The sequence below is a fragment of the Thermobia domestica genome, chromosome 12 (assembly GCF_964235325.1).
Source record: "Thermobia domestica chromosome 12, izTheDome1.hap1.1, whole genome shotgun sequence".
Classification (NCBI taxonomy): domain Eukaryota; kingdom Metazoa; phylum Arthropoda; class Insecta; order Zygentoma; family Lepismatidae; genus Thermobia; species Thermobia domestica.
The window spans coordinates 106,646,955-106,667,718 of NC_137465.1; the positions used below are offsets into that span (position 1 = coordinate 106,646,955).

General features: G+C 34.3%; 1 protein-coding gene across 3 annotated transcripts in view; it reads left to right on the forward strand.

Annotated features, from left to right (window-relative positions):
* The window catches only part of LOC145666580 (mortality factor 4-like protein 1), a 122,974-nt gene that overhangs the window by 65,423 nt on the left and 36,787 nt on the right, over window positions 1-20,764 (forward strand). For all 3 annotated transcript variants that reach the window (XM_081733946.1, XM_081733945.1, XM_081733947.1), the window contains one exon: window positions 4,907-5,009. In XM_081733946.1, coding sequence (XP_081590072.1) covers window positions 4,907-5,009 — 103 coding nt within the window. The remainder of the gene's footprint in view (window positions 1-4,906; window positions 5,010-20,764) is intronic.

Below are 20,764 nucleotides of genomic sequence, written 5' to 3' on the forward strand. Positions count from 1 at the left end.
GAACTGAGCTACACCATGAGGCTGAAGTACTCGTACTGATGACATGATGTTACTTATGATGTGTAAATACTGACCACTGTGCAGGTACCCTTCAGTTCTGTAAAGCTGTCCTGCATCGCGACTGGAAATTTAACCTCAACATGATATAAATACATGACCACTGCAATTGCAAGCAGCCACATATCCAGGATCATATCGGGTGTCATTCGGGCGATACACAAAACGGCTCCACTCTTTCGATATTGTTAATCAAACTTAAGTTTCTGTTCGAAAACCAGTTTTCAGATTTTTATCAACCCTCGGTTTTTGTTCAAACGACAGTGATATATTCTTAGCTTCTGCGAAAAAGGGAAACTAACGTTAGAAGGGAAAACAGAACAGATTAAAAAAAAAAAAAAAAGTTTTATGACATTAGTGTAACTTCTTTCGAGAGCAGCCAGCAATATTTTTTCATTGTGAAATTTCCTGAAGAGCATAAATAAATTTAAATTCTATCAGTGACGATAAGATCTTAGACGATTCTTGTGTAAAACCATAGTGGCTCAATGGTAGAGCTCACCTTTGGTGCTATGGGTCGTGGGTTCAACCCTGATCATGCCATGTTGTGGACTTCGTGGTGGACAAACATCATGTACACGGGTTTTCTCAAGATTCTCCCATTCCTTCCTCCTGAGTCAATGTTGCCTAAAGGACTTAAAAATTACATTCAAATTCAACGATTCCGGTCAGGTGTAAATGGTTCATCAGTTTAAAATTGCATGGTTCTGTGCCACTGAGAGAAATATTTAACGAAATTACAGTTACCATTAGAAAATCCTGCAAATGTTGAAACTTATTAAAAAAATCAAACCGTATTATTCTGAGCCTATGGTCTAGTAGCTAACGTCTCGGAAGTAGTATTACTTACTGCCCATCATTTTCCCTGACAATATCCAGGGTGATAATTACCTTAACTACACACATAGCTTAGAATATTCCAGAAATATCCCGCGCTTAGATCTGGCGTTGAATATCCGAGATTTAGTGTTCAACCGAACAGTGGTTCTCACTCGGTTTTGTTTTACAGCACCCCTAACTCCCTTACATTTGTTCCAGGCTTTCAAGTAATCCTGAGAAATCATTGCAAACTTCTCAGAGAGAAGGCTGCTTAAAAGCAGTATCCTCGAAAGAGTACAATCATCAAGAGATTGCTGCTAGTTTGTGCCAATAGCCTTCAGAACTTTTTCCGTGGTAGAGAAGTTAACTACTCCACGAGAATTCTCTTCAGTGTGCTCATGTTAAATCAGCAGACTACTGACAATTTCTTTACATTCGTGACTGATCAGTCATCCAGACTCACTAATATGCAGCGGCACTTCGATTGATAATTACAGAAATAAATACATATCTAGCGTGTTGGGGGAAGAGCCGATTATCGAATACGAACGTGTGCAAATTTGGATTAGACAGCGAAATAACGCAATGCTTAACACATGGATTTATTGTGTAAATGATGAGATCATGACGAGTGTTTTACCCAGAGGGAGATTTAAGCTTCTAAATTTGAGACCATCAGTTTAATGTGGAAACATTTGTGTCCCTACTGAAGATTGAGCCCGTTATCCTTTGGAGAATAAATAATGAGGAACAATGCACCTAGTCTCTTGTGTGTTTTGGTTTAGCGTGATATATTATGACTCCCTCGCTACCTTAAGTTATGATTTGACGTTCAGTATCATCACTCTAACACCAGCAGGTCTTTTCCGTTTGGTTCACTTTCTCCATTTGAAAATTCATCCTAGCATCTAATTGAAAGACAGAGAGATACTGTTTTCAGATTTCGGTTTAGCGACCTTGATTATTGATTAAAATCTTGTAACTTTAAAGCTGATCAAGAGTTCAGTTTATTCATTAAGGACTTACGATCACACGGTTACACTTCAGTGAAAACAGTTAGAGAAAAACTATTTTAGATCTTGTTTCAGTGACTCCATTTATTGGGAAGTTTCAGTTCTTGTGCCTCTAACGCTGACATAAATAAAGAAATAACACTGAAACAGCGAGGAAGGGCTTTAGGTTAACGAATTAAATAGTTCTTGCGCTCTTTTAGTGTCTAGTAACTATTTAGTGTAATAATACAATGAGCATTTACTACATTTCTAACTTGCCATATTTTAGTTTGCATGAAATATAACGTATCATCCAACACTTACATTTAAGACTTCATTATGGGTAGTGTTCATGTATTTTGTGCGGGAGTCCCTATTTCAATCATCGCTTATTTAGCTGCATGTTCACTTCATATATAACCTTTGATGATGAAAAATTACATTAAATTCCAAATAACGTGCAATAACAAGGTCACTTTTCAGAGCATATGCTGAACAGTCGTACTCACAGGCACTAAACCATAATGGTAGAATGTTAAAGATAACGTCTATCAGCTGAATTCGTATGAAAAATATTTAAAAAGACGTGAAACGTCCAGTTCTGAAATTGTTGTTGCTTCAAAATAATAAAAGCTACAAAGCTTTTCTTTTATTTACAAATACTTAAATTGGTATGTATATTTTGGAATTTGGTTGAAATTTATTTTACGTATTGACGTTAAGTGATTTGGAATATTGGGCTTTCTAACAAGGAAAGGAAATGTACCTGTCAACGGGACTTCCTAATCAACCCTAGTCCATTCGGTAAACATAACAAAGATATGTTCATGCACAAAAAATTAGGTGCCATGGACAACGGAGAAGGTCTCTGGGGACCATTGACCCTGTTAGTATAAAGAAAATCTTAGACTCGCAGTAAAATAGCTATTGCATCAACACTGTTCATTAGAAAGTCACGTTTTATAGTTCATTCTATTCAGCATAAACAAGCTTTCCAGAGGTGATATGTATTGGAGCCCTTAACGTACTTGAACAGGGAAAACTGGTAGAATGTCGGGAAAATTCCCTCCAAAAATCCCTCTCATCAACTTTGGCCCCCTCTGGAGTGACCCCAGTTAAAATCACACAATTCAAATGTATCTCGAAAAAAATACTATAGGGGATAAGAAATGTGTGTACCAAGGTTTGTATTGCTAGACAGAATAGGTATGAGAAGAAATCGTGTATTGGTTTACAAGCTTTGCCCTCATCCATTCCGTCTATCAATACAAGATCGATAAGGTCCAAAGTTGATGAGAGGGATTTTTGGAGGGAATTTTCCCGACATTCCACCTGTTTTCCCTGTTCAAGTACGTTAGGGGCCTCAATACGTAGCACCTCTGGATAACTTGTTTCATGCTGAAGAGAATGGACTATAAAACATGACTTTCCAATAAACAGTGTTGATGCAATAGCTATTTCACTGAGAGTCTACGATTTTCTTTGTACTAACAGGGTCAATGGGGCCCAGGGACTTACTCCGATGTCTATGGCTTTTTTTTTTTTTTTTTTTTTTTTTGCATGAAAATATCGTTGTTATGTTTATCGAATGGACTAGGTTAGATTAGGAAATCCCGTTGACAGGTTCATGTCCTTTCCTTGTAAGTAATATACCTTAAAAACAGAAAATTACAATGAGACTCTTCTGTAGTCTTCGTCGATGTCAATTTGACTCAATGTAAATGACATTTTGCGTCTCCACTCAGTGAAACCATGGAATTTCAGCAACAGACTCAGTCAAAAGAGTCGACACATAAGAACAAAGAAAAAAGGGAGAAAACTTCTTGTATGTTTAGAGTGGTAAATCTCGACAAAGACATAATCAAGAATGTGAAAAATGCTTTGCTACGATCGAAAAGAAACACACCTCAATAATTACTACTTTAAGTGTATCTACTCATTTTCTTAATATCTTGTATATCCCTCAAGGAAAGGATAAATTTTAGTTGTAATGTTTCAAATCAGTCTTTAGACTCAGTGTATTAACGTAGCCTTCAGAAAGAATAGATGGATAACCTTAGCTAGGAATCGAAGATAGACTAGGCATACATAAACACACTCGCAAAGAAAAGCTGACCAGTACTGTGGACGGACCAGTTATCAGTTTTTCGAATTAAAGTAATATTTTTCAGTGTGGTACTTTTATCTAAAATGATTGCCACAAGATAATGGTTGAGCTGATTGTCTTGATCCAGTTACTTTGATTGCTAACAACAAAAAACAACTTACAGTAAATTCGTACAATTGCTTTATTCAGTAAAGATCCTATAAATTTCAAATGTAGCCTTCAGTGCGAACGGTCCCGGGTTCGATTCCCGGTAAGGGCACTCGGTCGAAAAAGTGTACAAAGCTTTTTCAGGCCAGCCATCCTGAAACAGGTTTTCCTCATTCACACCAGGCAAATTTCGGGATGATACCTAACTTATAAGTCCCAGGCCGCTTCCCCCTCCCCGAATCCTTTCTTCCTTCCCTTTCCCCAGATAGTGTGCTTGCCGAGGGACGTCATCCCTCGTACGTGACAGACTAAATGGCCATAGATGCCGAAAGTCCAGAAATCTAAATCCTAAAATTTCAAATGTGGCCTTTCATTTATAAATTTCTTCACCTCATTTTGTATTGTAAAATAATAGTGATTGAGACCCTCTAGGTTTCTGCAACCTTTTCTGAAGGAAGACATGCCGCAATATAATATTCTTTAATTCGAGAGGCATTAAATTTATAGTTAATGGGAAGGAAGACTGAAGTTTCTTTTATATGTGCTCTGGAGTTACTTTCTTTTACTTTTTAAAATCAATTTGAAATTTAAATCTCTTAAATTTAGAACCGAGGTACTAAATTTGGTAACGTAGATAGAACCAGTTTGTGCGATTAACTTGTATTTCTCCATAACCATATTTTGACTGTATTAGGCATTTGACTATGAGCATGAATGTCGCTCATTGTTTGTTATCAGAAGTGAATGGTGGAACAAACTTTTGACTTCCTATTGCATTTTTCAGAGATTCTTCTATTATGGAGGTGACATCTGAAATAAAGGAGTACTTCAACATAATTTTGGCCACGGAACTCCTTTATGATTTCGAAAAGCTGCAATATGAACAGGTAAAAATATTGTTATAAACTAAAAGTGTAATATTGTAATGTGAGCCGCTTCACGAGCAATGTTATCAATAAACTCAGACACTCGTTTTTGCTTCTCCAAATTTTTATAGATCGTTCAATGAATTATATTAAACGCATTCAGAATTTGGAGAGGCAAAAGTGATTGTCTTTAAGTTTATGTAAAAGTCTGATGTTTCTAGTAAAACTGCGTAATTCACAACTTAATAGTGGTAGAGGCTTATGTTCGATTCCAGCTCCCACCAAGTGGGCTTTGTGGTGGACACCCAGTGTGTGAAGGTTTTCTCGGGGTTCTTTCATTTCCTCTCACTTTCTTCATTCCAACATTATCATCTATCTCATCAGCGTTTCTCTTAGCCCTGGTATACAATCGTTGAACGTTAAACTAAAAGAAAAGTTAAAGATTATAAAAGACTTGTTTATGTACATCAATTTGTAAGACTTTTGGAAGTGAGCCTGAGGTAGCGAGTTATGAATATACCTCTATAATGATAGTGCTAGACAATGCTGGACTCTTGCTAATATGAAAACTGACTGTTGCGATACTCGGATATAACTCAATGTATGGTCGACTATACAAATGATAGTTAGTATGTTTGTATTACTAAATAATGAGATTATGACGAGTGTATGATCCCGTCAGCCTTTGTTCTTACATTTTGAGAAAGACAAAACACTGATGTGAGCACAAGAGAATCCACTTCTGTATATGGAAAAGATTCACAAACAGTAAATAATTTCTGGATACTGAAATTATTAAATAATGTGGAAGATTTGTTTGTATAATCTCCAACTCAACACAAATGTTTTCTCAATTAGGAAGACAGAACATAAGACTATGATGCAAACAATGCTGACATGTGTGCAGCTTGTGTCGTTATTTGAGCAGTAATGTCAATATATATCCGTGAGATCTATCAAGATTTAGGGAATACCCGGCAATATAATAATTTGTACCATTTTTGTTTGAGCATTAACAATTATCAACATAAATGTTAGATAATGATTATTGTATTCAACTCATTGTCAATCTCGGATGAAAAGCAGTAGCATATTTTACATATGAATTTCATATAAAATGTGCTGTCTGTTTTTCTAGATAATTGTACAAATCTTTCACAATAGATAAAATTACTAGAGGTCTGTATTTAGCAGATTAAGTCCATTATTTATAACACTTGACCTAACGTCCGTATTTATTTTTGAAAACTGTAAAATGTCCGTATATTTACATACTCTCATATTTCAACATCTCTTGTTGTTTTCATTTGTGCCAACAAAGATTTGACATGTCAGTTTTATGATTACCTTTAGGAGAGGAAGGAAGTGGTTGCTCGTCGGAAAAGTACAAATAAGTAAGTACTTCGAGTGACATTAGTGCATTTAAATTTATTCGTATAACTGAGTATTAATAGTTTCGTACGTTAATAATGAATTACTTTATCAGTTTTGCTGGGTAAATCTGGTTTTGATGATTCCTTAAATCTGTCCTGTTTTTCGAATCCGTCCTGCTTTCACTCATTAATGTGTGTTAACCATGACAGTAGAGGATTTGCTGTAGAAAGGATTGTGCGTATATATAATATATATATATAAAGTATTTTAATAAATATTTTTCACCATGTGAATTTTACTTGTCTATCTCACGTTTGTTAATATTAATTAAGTTGGATACGTGAGGAGAGTAAGAACTAACAGTGTTATAAACCATTCAGAAAATCTCTACTCGTACGTGAAAGCTAATACATACTGCATATAGAAGTTGCAATGTGGAACAATGTCTTATACATAGGACTTCGTATTCCTACAATGAACTGAAAACTTTGCACAGTAATAATATTCAGAATTCAACTGTTCCACACTTCGAGACGTGAATGGTTAATACAGATGTTCAAAATGTGATGTCTTTAGTGTGGCCTCATATAGTTTGGTGGCTATATTGTTAAGGTTTCTGCACAATATTCAAGAAAGCTTGAACAAGATTATCGGAGGCAAATTACGTGTATATTTCCTGAGGCCTATTTGTCGAAACTACTAGTCGTGTAATACTAGCGTAAAATATTCCAAAATCAAATATTGTATAATCGTATATAGCATGGAATAATCATAAATTAAAGGTATCAGCATTAGTATTTAGAAATCACTTTTATTACAATTATTCTAGCATTCCTACTTCATGATATTTTACGATATGTAAAAACATTACAAGACTTATTGCTTTGAGAAATAGGTCCCTGTTGTTCCCAAGGTAATCCTTGAGTTTTATTCGGGAATCTTTCTCATTTTTAAATCATTTCATTCAATAACGTTATGTGACCAGTCAATGCGTGAATACTTAGACACAGAAGAGCAGTATGCCGACTTCAGAGAGATCAGCTGTAGTAAAATTAAAAAGGTACCCTTTGCAACCCACAGTAAGGTCGAAGTCGTCTTGACTAAATGTTAGGTAAACGGTTAACTAATCAAAGCACACAAAATCCTTCATTCATATTTAATAAATAATATTAATGAAGGAACTGAGATATACTCCGTGCAAAAATGATAAAATGAAAATCAACGTTTTATTTATTTATTTATAGCTCAGTTTACACGGAGTTTACTATTACCTGTTAAGACATTGTTCCGCAAGAATAGGTTAACCACCTTCAGTCAAGAAATAATTGAAATTTTGGGACCATACCTGTACACGTAGATTGATTTACAGTTTGTGGTTGATGTGACTTTTTATATCAAAATGAAAAAGAATTTAAATTTTTTGTTGCATGCCTTTAACCCCAAAATATCTTTTATCATTCAATGTAAATATGATACTACCCACGATTTCTTTAACTAAAAATGCAATAATAAATTTACCACCAAATAGTAGAAAAACCACAACTGATACACAGCACACGTGTGTTATAGAGTTGGTGCGATTGAAATATCCGTGATGTGTGTCACTTTCAAAATCGTTAAAAATGAAAATTACAATACCTGGTTAGTCACAGTAGTCTCCGGCTGCAGTCACACTTTCGCGTCGCTCGGCCAACGATTGGGTTCGATTACGAGAAGTAGGAGTGTGCTATTCGAAGAAGTCATCATTCACATGTTGTAACTCTCACAATTCAGAAGGTATTCACTGCATCAAGTGATGGAAATGCTGGAAGTGCTGGTCGGTGGAAAAGACATGAGGAATACGCTTGGTGAGGGAAGGTCTCATACTGTAACTCATCGAGAGTCTGTATCGCCCAGGGCGACATCTGAGCGTGCGTTTTTATGCAACATGAGGACACAATGTCTGTTGACCATTGCCAAATGCTTGTGGACAAGTTTGTGGTGCCTTTTATGGACTTCAGGCCAGCCTGTACCAATCCGCAGCAATGGTTTCGCCTTGTTGGAGAAAGAATTAATAGACAATCATGTTCGGCCGTGTCAGCTCATATAGGACCCATGAGTTCATTTTTTTCATCTTACTAGCTGAACCTGCGCTCTCTACACAGCGCATCGTTCACATATGAACATGAATCTCCTTGTTATTTCTCACATCTGTACATGTCCCTTTACAGATACAAGTGAAAGACGTCTTGATAAAAATTGCAAGAGATACCATAAAGGGGAGATTTTGTCGATACTTTTTCAATATCTCGCACCGTTAGCAAGATTTGAGCCTACTTCCGGTTGGACTGATCTATAATCTCTGAAGAAATTACAGTTACCAACCAAAGAACTCGAATCTCAATAACCGCTCACGCTCAGATCACTCAGAAGAAGAACTGCTCAAGTATCAATCGTTGACGTAAAGAATGTGGATAAATGGCCGACTGTAATTATCGATAATCTCAGGATGTTATTTGTTCGTCAAGTTTCGAGCTTACTTCAACATCCGGATTGCGATATCGCCGATGTTTCTGGTGGAGGAGATTCAACCAAAGATGAAACGAGAAAATTGAATCAGGATTGGTTTTACCGCACTGTACCAAATAGAGAAGATCCTGCACCCGTGGATGGTTTATTTTCCTTCAAACGAAGCTCTGTTCTTCTCTTCCCGCAAATTGCCACCATCCGTAAGCATCACCAAATCTGCTTTAACTCGTAGTTATTTTCAATAAATGGTAAAAGTTAAATTCAAAAGTGGCAGACCATGAGTTAGTCAGTAGTGCATCGTGACAGCTTTAAACGATCTAAAACTTCGGAAATCCGAATCAACCGACGAAAGACAATCGATGATAAAGACAAAAGATTCTTGCAACAGAAGAGTGAACGTAAAGGGACATTTTTACATTAATTATCGGTGTAATTAGATCACTGACTTAAAAAAATTAGCATTTCGAGGTCATCGGGGAGAGCATTAAAAAGGGCGTAAATCAGAGAGATATTTTGGGGCTAGTAAGTGTATTGTGAAAATACGATCGGGTCATGCGTAATTACCTCACAAAGGTCAAGATGATGACAGTTTCCTACTTTGCACCGACATTGAGAATGAATTAGCATGTTGGGGAAGCAGAGTATTTCTCCATCATTTTTGATAGTACGCTCGACGTTTACCACAAGGGCCAAATTAGTTAAGTTTTGCGGTATGTGAAAATGGATGACGTAGAAGTTGAAGTTGTGGAATGTTTCGTCAGTTTTACTGGATGGAGGAGGATGACGTAGATCTGACGACGTTGATTCTGAACAAGATAAGGAAAGATGGATTGGATATTTCAAGACCCTAGAAGATAAACATACGACAACGCTGCGCTGCTGTGATGGCGGGTGTGTATATACTGTAGTCCAACAACGCATCAAAGAGGTAAACCCTAAAACACAGTTCGTAACATGCATGAAACAATCATTGAATATAGTGCTTGCATGCTGCCTCTGCCACGGTTGATTCTATCTCTCTCTCTCTCTCTCTCTCTCTCTCTCTATATATATATATATATATATATATACAGAGGGTTGATTAATTCGTGTGTCAATTTTATTTGTTCGCTGTGCAAAAGTGGTATGAGGTAAAGCCGTGCAATTTGGTGTAACTTTAGACGAAGGACATAAGTTTTGTTTCGCCATAGAAGCATGTCACTTGTACTAAAGATCGAAGAGATATAGGGTCAAAGGTCAAATTTCGATTTTTTCTTTATGGGATTGCAATGTTAAATTCTGAAAGACCCTACAAAACGAAAATCGAAGTGATAACAAAGAAACAGCTGTATGGTATGATTCTGTGTCGCAAGCCGACCAAATATTCGTCAATCAAGTGTCATGGTCAGAGGTCACTGTCAGATCAAGGTCACAGGTCACCTTGAGAACTCATTTGACATGATGAGGTACGGACATTGCATTGTTTTCGGTGTATTCAAATGGGTTCTCAAGATGACCTGTGTCCTTGATATGACCGTGACCTCTGACCTTGACACTTGATTGACGCATATTTGGTCGGCTTTTGCGACATAGAATTATACCATATAGCTGTTTCTTTGTTATCACTTCGATTTACGTTTTTTCAGGCTCTTTCAGAATTTACCATTGCAATCCCATAAGGAAAAAATCAAAATTTGACCTTTGACCCTATATCTCATCGATCTTTAGTACAAGTGACATGCTTCTACGGCGAAACAAAACTTATGTCCTTCGTCTAAAGATACACCAAATTGCACGGCTTTACCTCATACCACTTTTGCACAGTGAAGAAATGAAATTGACACACGAATTAATCAACCCTCTGTATATATATATAATATCATTGGAGCGTGCTTTTGTTCTTGTCAATCCACAGATGAGCTGCTCTTACTCCTGTTACAGAACAAGGTTTGAAGCGCTTGATTGAAACTTGTTGAAGTCCACTACACGATGCAGTTAATTAATGATGAAATCCTAGCATTGTTGAAAAGCTTTCAACAAAAGCAACCGAAAACATCATAACGCGATCCGCTGCTGCCTCATTGTTCACTGCAATGCAGTTATTCGCATTTTTATGCTATTTCGGGCTCTAAAGTGAGCTACTAGGGTAAGTTAATGACACCCAGCTCAAAAATCCATGCGCTAGAATAGTTCTCACTGAAGAACAGAGATAATCTTGTAGATGATGGATTCAGGTATGTGAAGAATCTTTGTGAGGATCTAGAAATCGAGTTTACACCATGCCGAACAAGAAAGAAGCCAATTCACTGTGATCGATCTGCAGATTCTGGATTATCATACTAACAGGAACTGAAAAGACAGATATTTAAAGGATCACTCTGCAGATCTCTACATAGTTCCAAGAGCTTCATAAACTATGCTTCCTAGCACCTTCAAAATTTTTAGACCCTGAATACGAGCACAAACTGGATAATATACCTGATGATGTTAACAAGAAAGAATTTGAATTGAAGAAAAACCACACATTAAACTTCATTGCCGAATCAGATCAAGAAGATATTATGGACAAGGGTTCTTTTGAACTTGTACAATTTATCCAACAGTTTAACCTCGATATTTCTGTTCAACTATGGTCATATTACGGATTTTCTTGACGATTGGAATTAACATTTCCAGTTGTAAGAGCAGCTTCTCTAGGTTAAAACTAATTCAGAATTATTTAAAACTTGTATGAGCTAGGTAATGTAGATTAACGTGGCAGTTTTGTAGATTGAAAAAGAATTGGCAGATGAAATTGATTTTGATCATTTGATTTCCAAGTTTACTGCTCGGAAAGCGGATAAAACAATAGGCACGTTCTTGCAATCTTTAACTTTAAAACTTCCATTGCATAAAACAAATTTTTATTCGAAGCACAATACGGCTGTGTGATTCAATCCCTGATACAATTAAAAACTCGTAATTTTTTCTCTATTTAAAAGGGAATTAAAACATTACTTTTTGAGACAGGTTACCCATAATCAGTACTATCTAAGTTAGTTCCCTGTGTATTTTCTTCTTTATTTATAAAATTTATTTTATTTTATTTATTTATTTTTGTTTGTTTTCTTTAGTTATAATGTTCTTTCTATGTATTTGTATATATTAAAGTTATATTTGCTATTCTCTCATGAACGTATTAAATGATTAAGTATGAGACAAGGCAAAGAGCCTTAACTTTATCATTTAAAGTAGGAGCTAATGAATAAATTACCTCGTCTGTAAACTTTACATTTGTAAGTTCAAAGGTGTTTTGGTATTGAGAAAGTAATAAATGTGTTTAATTAGCTGTATACGCTGGTTGTTGCCTTCTTATAAATAATTTAGCAGATAGCATTAAGATTGTGAGCGGGCAGGGGTTACCCACGACTTCTGGGACGTCAAAATTACAGTATGCCCTGAGCGCCAATAAATCAAGGTACGCCGCTGCTCAGAAACGTTGAAAATACATTTACTTAATATAAAGACTATATCATTGGTCCAGATTCCACATCAAGACACCGCTCAGTTGTCTATAGTTGTGATGAAGATATAAGATACGATTGTTGTAAAATGTGATTTTCAAAATTAATTAATAATTATCAAATTTTCTACAAGTGAGTTTAATAATTTATTTACTGTTTGGAACACTGTGGTGTAAACATAAATTTAATATACTGCTACACTATCTGAAGATTAAAAGAAAATCAAATAAAACTCACTTTTGGTCGAGCTTTATTCAATTTTAATTTTAAAAAGTCATAAAACTTACGAGGCTAGACCTTGAAAATAGTGCCGGAGAGAGGGGTATGCTTGTAACAACAATAAATTATAATCGGGTTTGTATACAACAGGTAAATAATCTTGTGTAATGGGAAAGGTAAATGAGCTAGACGCGAAAAGATAATTTTTCAGAAAACTAGTTCATAGTCACAAAGTTGTATTATTTACAGAACATTGTTTCTGTTGGAGGTAAATTGAATTATCTGACACAGTGTTGCAGTTACGAAGATATAGTCTGTTGCTATTCTTTGAAACAAATGAGGTTTAATGTTGTGATTTGTTTCTGACTTGTTTATATAGTTCAACTTGTATTAGTTATGTGATATATATTGTTGATACTTGAAGCTACGTTTTTTTATATATATTTTGGTGGATCATAAGTTATATGTTGAAAAGAAACGTTAGAACTTTTCAAAAATTTTAATAAAATAGTTTATAAACATATTTAGTCACTACTTGAGATTTTTAAATATCTATCAGTTTTATGCAAGAAGGTTGTTCGGGTTATATTCGACATATTTTCAAAGAGCACTTACCCTATGAAAAGCCATTCAGTTGTGTTCTATCGGACCTCCAGCATTCCACTGCAACAAACTACGTTTAAGCACAGATATAGGAATTTCTTCCCATTCCTCTCTGCATTTTTCCATTAGCCAGGAGGGCGATGTTGTAGACATCATTTTAACAGCTAGATACGCAGAAATCTGTTTAGGCTTTCGTCAAGCCTTTTGACAGGAATGTCGTGAAAAAGAATAACTTGGATTTCTGTTTTCTGCTTTATATCATGATATAACTGGATGGTATGGGTGGATGCTTTGCCTATATGCATACCTGGTTCATGTTGGCTCCACACAAATTTGGAATTCTTTTCGGTAAATTGGGTCCATGATTAATTCCTGGAAGGAGGCAACATTCGCCTTCGGATTTTCGTCAACCTTAACGTACTTCCAGCTTCTTCTTTTAACCATATCCAGCAATAATCACGATTTGCTGCGGGAAATTTTCTGTATAACTCAGTATATCCCTTGCCAGATGTTTCACGGTACGTACCATATTCGCGCGAACACAAGCCGCGTGCAAATATAGGCCGCACTTAAACTTTTGACACGAGATTATAGAAGTAAATCTCGAATATAGGCTGCAGTACTAAATTTACGAGAAATTTCAAGTAGACAGTAGGGTGCATCGAATTTCCACTTTTTCTGAAATCAGCTTACCCTTAGTGAAATTTTTTTGCGAAATGGTCTCTATATGTCATATAGAAAATCGCACGCCGATTAATTAATTTCTTTAGGTGCCACTAACGGCCTAAAGTTTCAAAAATTTGTTAAAAAATACATTTTTGAAAAACAAATTATACATATTTACTTTTACGAAAACATTTTATCCTTAGTAGTTATTTTTGGCAGAAATGTACATATTTTACTTGAAAATAATTTCAGCTTGATCGGTCAAGTCCTTCAGGTGCCATCAGCGTCTTAAAATTTGGACGAAACGCTCCCAAAATATATTTTATTCAGTGTTTTGTAAAAAAAAAAAAAATAATCGAGTTTTCGTCTCTTATAAACAGCTAATTAGGTAAGAAATGGGGCAATCAAGGTAAAAAAAAAAAAAAAAAAAAAAAAGGACTTTAAAGTAGAATGAATGTTATCAAATAAGACACATACCGGTGGTTGTCCAGCTTATGTTCGTAGCTTGAAAAAATAAATAATTATTTTTGTAGATAAGACTCCTTTCGATAAAACACCTGCACTGCATAGAATGAAGTCGCCCAAAAGCGAGTTTGTCGTAAAATTAAAAGTGGAGAAGCATCGAGAGAGAGAGAGAGAGAGAAAAAAAAAGTGACTCATTGTTAGTGTCTGCAGATGAGATTAGGAGTAATTTTGCGTTGCTTTCTAGACCCCCGTGAAGTTAGCGACCAAAAGTTTAATAAATCGATATTTTTCTAGAGCTGTGAGTAGCACTCAAAGAGTTCTAGAGTTCTTGCTAGGTTAGACCAATAGTTCTGGGTAAATAAAGATTTTATAGCGATTTTAAAGTTTCGCTGCTAACTTCGCGCAAAACCAAAAATCTGAAAATGTCTATAAAGAGAGAGTAATAAGTTAACGGACTGATTTCATTTTGTTAGAATAAAAAATAATTAAATTTTCATTGGGCTTAATTGAACCATTCTTCAGTGTAGTATGTAAAAATATTATTTTTTAGATAACACTACTTGCATTTAATATGCGATAATTTTGTATAAAAATAATAATTGTACCTTTTACTAGAATGAGATAATTTCTAAGGCGGAACTATGTGTACTACTCGATGGTTATCTTAAGCTATTACTTCCGCTACGTATACAATTTCAGCTGAAAACAATTTATTTTATTATATTGTCAATATAAATTTCATTTCGTTTTTCTCTTTATACAAGGAATAAACAATAAACGGAAACAATATATATAATATTTTTATGGTATTTGCTGCAAAATTCTTGTTGACATTGTTAAACACAAGGATTGTTGTTGACATTGTTAACAAAAAAGTCGGGCGACAAAATTACTTTGATCAATTTCTTCAGGATAAGATACACTATTCTATGGTAAACAGAATTGAAACTAAATTAAATTGGTCAATTTATAATAACATGATATCTAGAAATTTAAATCAGAACAATATAAGAAAGGATAACTTGAATGATCTGAATAACGTAATAATAAAGTCGGTTGCAAATACAAAATCGGAATATCTTACAGACAGGGCTCAGGCTCATAAAAAATATCATAAAAAACAAAATAGCAAACCCATTTGGTGGAATATTGAGGCACAAAAAGCAATCAACATGAGACAAAAAGTTTTTCGGAATTTCTACCAAACTAGAAGTAAGGAAGACTTCCTTCAGTACATAAAAATAAAAGCAAAAACCACTAGAATTCTTAATCAAATTAAAAGGAGTTGTTGGATGAATTTTTGTAATTCACTCACATACCAAACACCTAAATCTACAATATGGAAATTTTTCAGAAATCAGTTCAATAGATTTAATAAACAACCGAATACTAATACACTGCTTGAACAACAATGGATAGAAGACTTCCACAGAAATCTTACCCCAGATACGTCTCATACTGATAGATCATCTTTACAAGCATACTTCAATTTATCAACACCATCGGAACTTGAAGAATCTTTTACAAAATTAGAATTACAAATAGCATTAAATAAACAAAAAAAGAATTCTGCCCCGGGCATTGAAGGGATTCATTACTGGCATTATAAAACTTTAACAGAAGAAGGGAAACAAGTATTACTTAACGCTTTTAACCTAATTTGGGATACTGGAAACATTCCTAAATTATGGAAAAAATCCTTAGTAATGCCTATTTTAAAATCTAACACACAATGTAACATAGCTAAAAACTACAGACCTATAGCATTATTACCATGTAGTCTTAAAATCTTTGAACAACTTATATTGAATAGACTACAGTGGTTTGTGGAACATAATCAACTACTGCCAGAAAATATGTCGGGGTTTAGAAAAAACAGCTCAACTTATGATGCAATAGCCCCATTAATTTTAGATATTTGGTGTTCCTTTCAACAACAAAAATTTCTAATAGCTATCAGTATTGATTTCAAAAAAGCCTACGACTCTGTTAACTTGGATATATTAATACAAAAACTAGTACGACTAAAAATACCAATAAAATTTACTAGAGCAGTTCATAACATCCTCTTTGATAGAAACGTTCATATAAAAATAAATAAATTCATGACTAAGGCAAGAACTACGTCTTTAGGACTTTTACAAGGAAGCAAATTAAGTCCATTATTATTTAATTTATTTATAAGAGACCTAATATATCAATTAAAACAAAAAACTAATGTTCAAGCATATGCTGATGACGTAATAATTTGGGAAGCGTCTTCAACAGTTGATACGGCGGCAGAAAAATTGAACAAAGTATTGGAGATCCTTCAACAATGGAGCTTCCTAAATGGTTTAGATATCAACTGGTCCAAATCGTCATACATCATTTTTACGAAGAAAAAAATAAAAACAGTTCCAAAATTCAAAATTAAGGATTCTTATCTAAATTACACGAAGCAATTGAAATATTTAGGACTCAATTTAGATCAACAATTAACATGGAAAGGTCATTTAAAATACCTTTTAAATGAATCACAACTATATATGAATATAATGAAAAGCTTAAGTGCAAGAAAATGGGGCATAAATCCTGTGTTTCTGAATAAAATAATAAATAACACCATAATGGCAAAAATATTATATGGAAGTATATTTTACTCTCAACAATTATCACAATTCTACGACAAAATTCAGCAATTACAATATGAAACAGCAAAGATAATTTACTCACAACCATCATATTGTCCAAAGAATGCACTTTTAGAAATTTCTAATAATATTCCGATTGAAATTCAAATATATAAACTTACTGCTAATTATTTACTTTCAAGAATGGGCAAAAACTCGACTCTATTATTCAAATATTTGGACAAATTAATAATAATAAATACAAAGAAAAACACGCCATATCAAAACAGACTTCCTTGGATATTTCATGTATATATTGAATACAACCAATATAAGACAAGTATCTCTAAAGTTCCTTCAATAACTCAATTTATATTTCAGTATAAAGTAAACTTAATTAAAAATTCCATCAATAATACCTAACTACATACAATTTCATTCAAAAGAGAAATTGCCAAACATACATAAAAACATATGGAATTATTATAAAGACCAGTTGTCAGATGATTGCACATTCATCTTCACCGATGGATCAAAACAGCAAAACAACCCAGTTGGTGCTGCGGTTATCATTCCTAAGTACAAGATTGAAAAACAATACAAATTACCAAAATGTACGTCAATATTTGAAGCAGAAGCGTTTGGAATCCGTCAAGCTTTCTTATTAATCAATACGCTACAGATAAAGAATGCATGCATATGTACTGATGCTTTAAGTGTTATAACCGCCATAAATCATCCTAAATGGTCAGCTTCTACATCATGGAATATCATGCTAATTAAATCTAGCTATTTCGCTCTAAAAAACAAGAATTTTCAAATCCATCTATTTTATACCAAGGGACATGTAGGCATAAAATTCAATGAATCAGTGTATGAACTATCAAGAAAAGCGTCTACAACTGGCATTAGATACAACATAAAACTTCCATTTCACAATTTCAAGTATATACTTAAACAACAACTAAAAAGGAAAATTGACTTATGGAAAAACAAAATTAGACTTGGTCCTGGAAAACACTATTAGGAATTAATGGAGATCAACGATAAACCGTTATACAATATCATAGAAAAATGGACAAAATACAAAGTGATATTACTCACCCGAATGTTTCTTCATACAATATTAACTCCAATAAAATTACATCAAATTAAAAAAAAAAAGAGAATAATCTATGTTGGTGTGAAAAAGATCTTGGTTTGATCAATCATTTGATATTTCAGTGCGAACTAGTTAATAAAAATAGAAACATTTTTTGTCAACAATTAGTAAAAACTATGCAAACTCTGCCAGTTAACATTAGTATGATATTATATTCAAAAGATGTTGATATATTAAGCTTTCTCATCCAATTTATGATTCAGAACAATCTAAACTTATAAAAAAGGAAGATAAAATAACAATCAAGGAATTCATCAGATATTATTATACAACCTTGCGAATTTAGTTAAAAAAAAAACAGTCATATAGTATTCAACTTAAAAAAAAAATTAAACAACCTATTTAATACTAAATTTTATAATCTCAATTTCAGGATATAGGCAATCAAGGATGCAAGATCTGTGCCTTTAAGAAAAAAAAAAAAAACTCGGGTGAGGTAGAAGGAAAGGAAAGGACAAAATTACTTTTTTAAAATTATAAACAGGTCACAAAATATACGATAATGCCCATTAGTCAATACTTGAAGGTTATGCTGTTTCCTATCCGAGAATGGTTAACTTTTTATTTTATAGCAACTTAAATCAACAACTGAGGAGCTTGTTTCCAAAATGTACTATATCACAGTTAGGAATTTTTAAAGGAAATAGAAAAAACAAATATAATCATTAAATTTTGCTTTAGAATGGTGATTCAGTTTCATGTAGGTAGAATACTTTACAATTTATTTTTATGATACATAATTCGATGAATACATGTAATTAGTAATTTTAATAAAATATTTAAAATTTTAGAAATTATGGATATGGTACCTTCTGGTTTTATATGTGAATGTAGTACATTTTGGTGCTGGGTAAGCGTTCCGAGTAGCACTCGTAAAGTTCTACAGGGTTCTGTTGGTAAAATGGTTAAATATTTATTTCTAACAATTTAAATTAGCAATTAATGCGCCACTCGCAAACAGACTCTGAACAAGGTGATAGAACTCTTTTATTTCGCAATGAAATAGAGTTCTGATGAGAGTCTTGAGTAGCACTTGTCGATTTCTGTTTTGGGTAACATTGTTTGAATTTTATTACGCACGTGTTATATACGTACTTGTTAATGATTTGCACCGATTGCATGTGTGGTCAGTAGATTATGACGAAGCATTTATTTCCCATTTATTCCCTTATTTTGCGAGAAATGTTCTAAATTTTCATGAGAAACTTTAGAACTCTTCAAGTGCTACTGACAATTCTAAATACATAAAGACATTTTAAGATTTTTGGTTTATTGCGTGAAGTTAGCACCGAAACTTTAAAATCGCTATAAAATCTTTATTTACCAAGAACTATTGATCTAACCTAGCAAGAACTCTAGAACTCTTTGAGTGCTACTCAGAACTTTAAAAAAATATAGACATTTTAAGATTTTTGGTGTTGCGTGAAGTTAGCAGGGAAGCTTTAAAATCGCTATAAAATCTTTATTTACCCATAACTATTGGTCTAACCTAGCAAGAACTCTAGAACTCTTTGAGTGCTACTCAGAACTCTAAAAAAATATAGAGATTTTAAGATTTTTGGTTTTGCGTGAAGTTAGCAGGGAAACTTTAAAATCGCTATAAAATCTTTATTTACCAAGAACTATTGGTCTAACCTAGCAAGAACTCTAGAACTCTTTGAGTGCTACTCAGAACTCTAAAAAAAAATATCGATTTATTAAACTTTTGGTCGCTAACTTCACGGGGGTGCTTTCTAGATAGAAAAATTGGTGTTTGATGTGGAAACTGTTTATGTTGCTGATTGTGTTTAAGTGAAAATACGTGTGCATTTGTGTGCGTTTTTGAAGGATTGCGTCCTACTTGTGCTTATCGGCAGTCATTGAATGTGTCAGTTCGCCACTCCAATGGTGCGGCAAGTTTGTTGAGGTCTTGCGTTGACAAAAGTGTCTAACTGTTCAAAATTGGTTTCGGTGAATAAACTATCAAGTGTCCATAAAGATGTCACCTAAAAAGAAGTCACGTTTGAATGTAAGGAACTTTGTCCATAATGTCATTGGATCCCCTGCGGAATTCACTTTTAGTCAGCTTCCAACAATCGCTGATATTCTTAAGCAATTATTGTGGAAAAGAGAGAACACGAAATGGGATACAGCATCTCAGAAGTACCCCGCTGCTAAAGTACTAGCTCATTCAGTGGCAAGAAAAGTAATTCAAATTTGGGAAAATGCATTAATCAGCGGTGCAGCTATTTTGAGCGAGCAACGGGTTATAGCGTTGATTTTACATTATACATATCACAAAAAGGTTTGTCAGCTGCAAAAGTTCAAGGACAAACCCGTTTCCTTTGCTTCCAAAGTTGCAGAATTCCAGGCGTTCGCCAGCAAAACTTTGTTTGATATCGCTTCTTGTAAATGCATCGACCCGGTTGCTTGTACTTGTGCGAGAGAGAAGAAAGTGCCCAAATTGGAGGTTTCATTTTTAATTGACCAGAGAACCACCCGACAAATGGGTATGGTAGGACTTGATAGAAAGGAGACACAGAAACGTGTCAAACATTTATTGCGAAAAAATTGAGGTCAGAAAAATCAACCAAAGCCCAATGAAATTAGTAGTTCCGGAAGACAAAACGATAGTGTCCCTTGACAAAATGAACGGGAGAAGAGTCAGATTCCACTGTCAAGTTTCGTCCTGCGCTTAAAAGAAAG